The sequence below is a fragment of the Clupea harengus genome, chromosome 22 (genome assembly GCF_900700415.2).
Source record: "Clupea harengus chromosome 22, Ch_v2.0.2, whole genome shotgun sequence".
NCBI lineage: Eukaryota > Metazoa > Chordata > Actinopteri > Clupeiformes > Clupeidae > Clupea > Clupea harengus.
The window spans coordinates 357,296-365,380 of NC_045173.1; the positions used below are offsets into that span (position 1 = coordinate 357,296).

An 8,085-nucleotide genomic window follows, 5' to 3' on the forward strand; every position below is an offset into this window, starting at 1 on the left:
AATATGTACCATTACAAGCATCAAACTCAATCGAATGATATAGTAACCCTACGAGTAAAAGGGAGTTTGTCCTTGCCATCACCACCTCTGAGATAATGGCTATTGTCAATGGTGCTAAATGGTAATAAATCAATGCAATTTTACTGAATAATTATGTTCATATGTCAATGTATATCGAACCTATGAGTCTTTCTTTGGCCAACAGAGGGAAGAAGAAGAAGAAAGCGAGATGGCATAGCAGGACATTTTGGAGGTCAAATGTCTATAGCAGCATAACTACAGGATGCCAAAAACTAAAACTGACGGGCCAGAGTCATACAGAAGGAACAGCAAATGCTTTTGTACCAGAATCTCTTCAATGCGTAGCATATGTCCATGCTCTATTTGTAATTATAGGGCACTTTAAATAGTTTTAAGTCTAGACTAGACTTACAACTAGACAACTACAATGTCATTGTTTTAAGTGTTAAAACACCAAGCAACCAAGCATGAAAGGATCAAAGATTTTCATTGTAAGGAAAGGAACTTCTACCTCATCAATAAGAAACAGCTGTATCAGCTGTAAAAGGCAGCTGTCCTTCCACCTCCTTGTCATGCTGTCCCATTTTTCCTTTAGAGATGATAGGCAAGTTACTTAGTAGACAGATGAGCAATTCACAGATGAGCCAAAGCATTATGACCACCTGCTGCGGGCACCAATACTTTAGCAGCAAATCCTTTAACAGCCCATTCACACATACACACGTTGACGTTCGGGGGGGGGGGGGGGGTTAATAGCCAGGGTTAATAGCCAGGTTCACAGGTCAACAACCAATCACGCCACTATGAATTGCTGACTGCTGTTTAACTTCGCTGACAAGCTGTCTACTTTGTGGGTAGTTAGCTTGTTAACGTGCTTAGATAATTGGCAAGCAGACTCCTTGCAAATCACCTGAGGCATATTTTTTGTTAAAATAACAGGGTTTTTAGATTGTACAGTGGCTATTTCTGAGTAAATATGTTTACATTTTTTTTTTTTAATCTAAGCAAACAATAAGCCAAAGAAATGACATATAAGTACAAACTTGACCAGTTTGAGCTCGATTGGATATCTGCATACACGCGATTTTATGTTGAGCACCTGCACTGGAATATTTGCATTAACGCAATTTGATTGGCGGGTGGCCTGCGCTGCTGCTTGAAAAGTTTAACTTTTCTGAACTTTCTACCGCAAGCAATGCAAGCAAGGCAAGCAAGGCAACGGAACCATTATCAGGTTTGGGCACCAAAAGTGAATGAGAAGCCACCAACGTGAAGGTGTAAATAGGCCGTAAGGCCTGTAAGTTGCAAGGTAGAGCCTTCATGGATCGGACATATTGTTTCCCCACATGCCACAGAAATTATTAAATTATTAAATTATTTATAACTTCGTCAATGACTTTAATATATTTTCTATTCATTTTGCAACTAATTTGATGGATAAAATATGTATTTTACTGGAAAAATTCTGGGTGATCCAAAACTTTCGAACGGGAGTGCTTGGCATAAAAATGTAACTTTACACGAACAGATCATCTCTTAATCACTTTCAACATAGCATTGTATTATGTGCTACCAGAATCTGTTCACTACTATAGCCGTTGCTTAACTGTCACTGAACAAGTTTTTCATGGTTTTATGTTCAATAATAAATGCATACAAGCAAGCATATGACAAGTTCTGTAACATTTTACTTGAGGGATCAAAGATTGTACTTGTAATACATACCGGTGTTGTCATGATGAGATGAGAATTTTGAATCTCGAAGATGTCGTCAATCTCTGTGTCTCCAGTTAACTCCTTGCAGTTCAGTCCTAAACGTCCAAACTTTTCGTTCCAGTTTTCATATTGCTGACTACAAAGGGCTTTCATAGGTGCCACTAATAAGGGCAAAATGAATGAGATGATGAATTATTTTCTGACACACCAAACATTTCACTTTAATGGTGACAGAGAAAATCGGAAAAAGATTTCGTCCTGAATCTTCATTAAATGCTTTGCAACCCTATCATACAAACATGATAATAACATTCAAATAAACCTTCAAGTCTTTTCAATTAATGCACTGGAGCATTTTCTTTTCTTTTCTGGTGTCTTGTGGATGTCTGTGTGGAGTTTTGGAATGACCAGGGTGAAGCCAAAGGTATTTAATTGTGTTGGTCCGTGGCCACATGCCGCCCTTTGACACACAATCACAATCCACAATCTGAATTATGATCTTCCATCCCAATTTTGAAATGTACAGAAATGGCGACAATATCCAGACTAAGGTTCAGGTGCAGGTTACTTTATTTGTGGCCGTAGGTAGATTCGGTTTGCAGTAGATGAGTTCCTCATAAATATTTTACAAACAACACTGGAACACATAAAAAAAGTACTTAGGGTTCCAATCCTTTATAAAACATTAAAACTAACTACTAACTCTAAAAATAGAATAAAATAAATCAAATAGATTAATAAAGTAAAATACAATAAATACAATCATCTGTGCAATGTTGCTATGACTTGCTGGCTCCTGGAATAAAGCAATTTTTCATCCTGTTTTTTGTTCTACACTTTGGGACTGTAAACCTTCGCCCAGAGGAGAGAAGCTGAAACTCAATGTACAAAGAGTGGGAGTCATAACTTAAAGTTGAGCTGTTGTCCGCTGTACTTGGCTGGTGTACAGGGATCTACAGGGATAGATTCAGTTGTGACTCACTAATCAGCTTACTAGACCATTTATCAATTTGATTCAGAGTTTCTGCTTTTTAAGGATAGGTTTCCAAACCATGACACAATAGAAAAGGGTAAATTTGATTTAATAAAAGCAAGGTAGAACAAGGTCATCATGGTTTTGTCAGTGTGGAAATAGCATAGTTTTCTCAGACAGAACAAACGCTGGTGCCAATTTCTGCACACAGCTTCACAATTTGCCTCGAAGTTCAGTTTTGAATCGATAATTGTTCCAAGATATTTGTTAGTTTGCACACATTCCACTGTCTGATGCTTGATGACTTCCTGTGTGTGGGCGTGTTTTCTATCAATTTTCAGGTCTTTATCTTAGATACATTTAATTGAAGATGAGACTCCTCCCACCACTTGACCACTCGATGGCTCGTCTGATTGTCCTGGAGCTGACTAAAAATGGCAGAGCCATCTGCATACTTTAGGATGGTCCTATTTTCCCACCTACTCTGACACATATTTATGCAGAAAACACACATCCTTGTGGGAAGTCAGTTGAGGAGCAGACAGGCTTCCATTTACCCTCACTCTGTGTGTCCCATTTGTTAAAAAGTCAAGAATCCAGCTTACAAGACTGTTACCCAGGTCAAACTATTCTAAAAGCCTTCTGGTAAAAATACGATGCTAATAGCAGAGGAAAAATCAATAAATAGAATGTTTCCCTTCAGATGTTTAACAAGTAAGTCAAGCAAAGTTGACAGCTCAATTGATGTCACATGCAAGGAGTACAGTGCCCTCCAGAATTATTGGCACCCTTAGTGAATATGAGCTAAATCGGTTATGTCTTTGCTGTTTATCCACTTGGTCTTTCACTCAAAATATTACGCAAAATCTTATCTTGTCATTGAAGTAAAATTATTGAAAGAAAAAAAAAAAGGTTGACATGAAATAAATATTTTTCTCCAAAACATGTGTGCCACAATTATTGGCACCCCTAGAAAATCTTATTATTAAAATCTAAGTATATTTCCAGTAATTTTTTATGTCCACCTGTTTGATTAGGAACTCTTAAGTGGTCAACCATGACTTCCTGTTTCACTGGAGTATAAATATGAGGTGACACAGGCCAAATTCCCTTAGTCTATCATCAATATGGGAAAGACCCAGGAACACAGTGATGATGTGCGACGAAAAGTTGGTGAGCTGCACAAATCAGGAAATGGATATGAGAAAATCTCTAAACAGTTGATAATACCCATTTCCATTATCATGGCAATAGTTAAGAAGTTTAAAGCAACAGGAGAGGTTAAAAATCAGCCTGGAAGAGGACGTGTGTGTACATCGACCCCACGCACGTGAGGGGGATGGTTCGACTGGCAATCACAGCTGGAGAATTGCAGAGGTTAGTTGAGTCTACTACGAAGACTTCAAAGAAGAAACAGCCCGAGGGCCCTCCGAGAGGCGGGATGGAAGAAGGGCCCACCAGGACGGATACACCGGTAACGAACGCAAGGACAACGACCAACGATATGAGGACTCTTAAGAAGTGCGGGTGCGGATGGGAGAAGGTAACAGCACTCAGGGGGCTGCACATCCACATGGGGAAGATGAAGTGTGCAGGCAGGAGCCAGAAGCAAACTTGCGCTGCTCAGGCAGGTCAGACAAGTCGGATCCAAGGCCGGGTCAAAAACCACAGTGCCATCGGGCCCAAGAGAAGGAGACGAGGGATGTGGATGACCCCCAGGAGGTGACCCCTGAACCACCCCCGAGTAACCCAAGGACTGAGTCAGGCCAAAAGTCTGAACGAGCCGAGACGGAAGAACAAGATCAAATGGCCAAAGGCCAGCGATACGGTGCAGTGGAAGAGGCTGGATGAGTCTCTCAGTGATCTGCTGCAGAAGGCACTGCGTGGCACAGTGGAGGCCAAGCTAAACCTGTTTGGAGAGATTCTCTCTAGGTTAGTTGAGCCTTGGGGCCAGAAAGTCTCCAAAACTACCATCAGAAGCAGACGCCACCTACATCACCACAAGTTGTTTGGAAGGGTTACCAGAAAAAAGCCTCTGCTGTCAATCAACAACACACGAAAGCGCCTACAGTTTGCCAAATGTTACTGGGACTTTCAATGGGACCGGGTTATATGGTCAGATGTGACCAATATAGAGCTTTTTGGCAACAAACATTAAAGGTGGGTTCGACATAGACAGAAAGATAGCCATACAGAAAAGCACCTCATACCCACAGTGAAGTATGGTGGCGGATCTTTGATGTTGTGAGGCTGATTTTCTTCCAAAGGCCCCGGACATCTTGTAAGGATACATGGTATCATGGACTCCATCAATTACCAGCAGATATTAAATGAAAATCTAACAGCATCTGCCAGGAAGCTTAAAATGGGCCGTGGTTGGACCTTCCAGCAGGACAATGATCTGAAGCACATCTCAAAATCTACACAAAAATGGTTCACCGACTGCAGAATAAATTTTTTGCCATGGCCATCAAAGTCCCCCGACCGAAATCTGTGGGATGAGCTGAAGAGGAGAGTCCACAAGCGTCGACCTTGGAATCTGAAGGATCTGGAGAGAAACTGTATGGAGGAATGGTCTTAGATCCCGTGCCATGAGTTCACGCAACCTCAGAGCTGTTATCTTGGCAAAGGGAGGCTGCACAAAATATTAAATTAAGGGGTGCCAATAATTGTGGCACACATATTTTTGAGAAAATTATAACAATTTAATATTTCTTTCAATTATGTTACTTCAATTAAAGGTTAGATTTTTGTGAATATTTTGAATGAAAGATCATGAGGGTAAACAATTAAGACATTTTTTCGCATCTCGTTTTGCTCATTTTTACTTTAGGGTGCCAATAATTCTGTAGGGCACTGTAGATAGAGAATAATACACAATGAAGAATAATGAACATCCGTTTGGATTAGCAGCAGCAGGAGCACTAAATAACACTCAAACTCTAATAGGCAATCATTCTGTTGGTTTGTCAAAGATCAATCATGATATAAAAAAGTTAGACCATCTGTTTGGTAAAAAACCTTATATTAAAATTGTATGATTATAAATGTGCATATTGTGGAAATTATGAAGATACCCACTGTAGACTGCCTTGACATTCTGCCAGGGTTCAGTAGACTCCATGAGTAATCGGATGATAGCCAACTCAAAGAGCACAGTTTTCCCCGACCCCGTGGGGGCAGAGGCAACTAAATTTCTATTGGTATACAAAATCTGAAAAAAAAAGAGGATTATTTAAAGATATGCTATGCACAATGCTAATGTGCTTATTCATTTAAAGGTATGATCTAATCAAACATTAAAAGTAAAAGGGTCTCACATCATCTAAAGCCTTTGACTGCACATGATTGAAATAGGGAAACTGACTGAAAATACATCTGAATCTTGCAGCTATGTTCAATTAGTTAAGGCCTTTTAAGTTTGATACATTTATACTGCCGTTTTTTTTAAGATGAAAACTTTCTAAATGTTTTGTCATCAACAATTCACATAGGTCCATGAAAGAAAGCAATGCAAAATGCCATTCAATTCTTGCGAAAGGATACGTATTTCTGTCACTGAGCGAAGCCTTCCGGGCCCAGATGTGCCTTGAATTCATGGGGGAACAAATGTATTTAATCCTACAACATCATTTCAAAGCTTCAATTTGCAGTAATTGTAATTTGTAAATGTAATTCTACACCTTATGATTTATCATTTAATTTCAAAGGCACTGTAGTCAAACACCAACAATAAACAATATTGCACAAATTATTGCTACTGTCTTGAATCAGTTTTTTCTATCATTTACCTTTTTCTGTCCTTGAGATAAACTTAACCCCATTATCCTTAAATGACAGTGAGTCTAGGCCTTTTAGTTACATCGTCACTCAGGAGGTTTAACTAACCCAGACCATCGAAAAAAATCAGGATTCCTTAATCAGGAAATCAGACATGAAAATCTAAATGAAATAAAAAGTGGGGTACATTTGACATCAAAAGCTGCACGTGTGAAAAAAGCAATGGAAGATACAAGAGATTCTAACATACTGGAGTAACATGGCTATATCCAGATGGCTGTTTTGGTTTGTGCCTGGATCATTACCAGTAAGCATATTGCATCACTTCCTGTTTGGCTGAGTTTGCTGTTGAGAAACTAGTTCAGGAGACCTAGATTATTTTTTCATGTATTGATTTAATGACAGTTATTTCAGCCAAAGATGTTTAGGAGAAATAGAAATAGAGACACAAATTACATGAGGCACTTTATCGTGATAATTTACCCTAACTGACTGAATTAGTTTTTTAGCTATCCCTGAGCTCTCTCTAGCTCTGTAGGAGAAACGTGGTAGCGTAAATCCCTCTTTTAGCTCATTGTTGTCTAGGAAAAACTGAGGTTTTCTTTTCTCATGGGCAGCCTCCTTTAGCAGTTATGAAAACTGTAACACATGTAGATTAATGGCTAGCTTGGAGGTGAGGGTTACTGAACTAGAATCCTGCATCTGCACTGCAGACCATATTAATGTATTAGCTTCAGATAGCAAAGCCCGTGTAGTGGGTGTGAATGCACTAGCTGGCAGTAACACCTTCCCAACAGGGACAGGCCACAGGGGACCTAGCCGCCACAAGATCAGCATCTTGTTCCTATTCTTGGGACATTTTTTCCATTTCATTATACTTTTGTGTGTAATAACCCATGTGCAAAATTGGCAGATATAGGTTCCCCTGTGATTCACCTTTGGTGAGCAAAATGAGCAAAATCACTATCAATATGATCAAGTATGCTCTCTGACAGGAACTGTACCACACTGTACCACATGTGGTCATCTCCTAACTCTGTGGTCAGCATGATGGGGGGCAAAAGCACAAGTTCAATAGGGGAAAGAAGGATCGGTCTCGGTTGAAAAACACAAATCCTTGTCACAAAATAATTTTGTGTAGTTTGCTTCATGACGGTTTGTACAAACGGAAATAAAATGCTATTTAGTACCCTTAACGTTATGCTTTACACCTATAGTTGTTTGTTCACAGATAACTTAAATATGCAGGAGCTTATGTTATCCAAATGTTGTTGCCCTGCTTGGCAGAGAAATTAATACGAACTAGGACGTAGGTATAAGGGGGCAGAAATAGGGAAGTGTTCAAAAGTATTTTTGTGCTGCAGTGTCTGCGTCACTAAACTGCCAAATTGTACTTTCATATTTGGCATACGAAATTACTGATTACATTCGGGTATTACTACCCAGATTTAGGTGCTTTGAAGACATACAGACTACATAGCCGCTTTTTCAGATCACTCTGAGGAGGTACACCACGACGTACACTCTTCCAACCAAACCCCTGCACAGCTGGTTAGACATCGTATCACTTTGCTAATAATTACTTCACGACTAGA

At 39.6% G+C, this 8,085-nt stretch overlaps 1 protein-coding gene across 1 annotated transcript in view; it reads right to left on the reverse strand.

Moving 5' to 3' along the window:
• Positions 1 to 6,805, reverse strand: part of hfm1 (helicase for meiosis 1) — a 43,812-nt gene extending 37,007 nt beyond the window's left edge. The window contains exons 1-6 of the mRNA XM_042703084.1: positions 6,796 to 6,805; positions 6,257 to 6,298; positions 6,031 to 6,101; positions 5,792 to 5,924; positions 1,747 to 1,898; positions 533 to 610 (exon numbers count right to left, since the gene is read on the reverse strand). Coding sequence (XP_042559018.1) covers positions 533 to 610; positions 1,747 to 1,898; positions 5,792 to 5,924; positions 6,031 to 6,101; positions 6,257 to 6,298; positions 6,796 to 6,805 — 486 coding nt within the window. The remainder of the gene's footprint in view (positions 1 to 532; positions 611 to 1,746; positions 1,899 to 5,791; positions 5,925 to 6,030; positions 6,102 to 6,256; positions 6,299 to 6,795) is intronic.
• Positions 6,806 to 8,085: the final 1,280 nt, after the last annotated feature.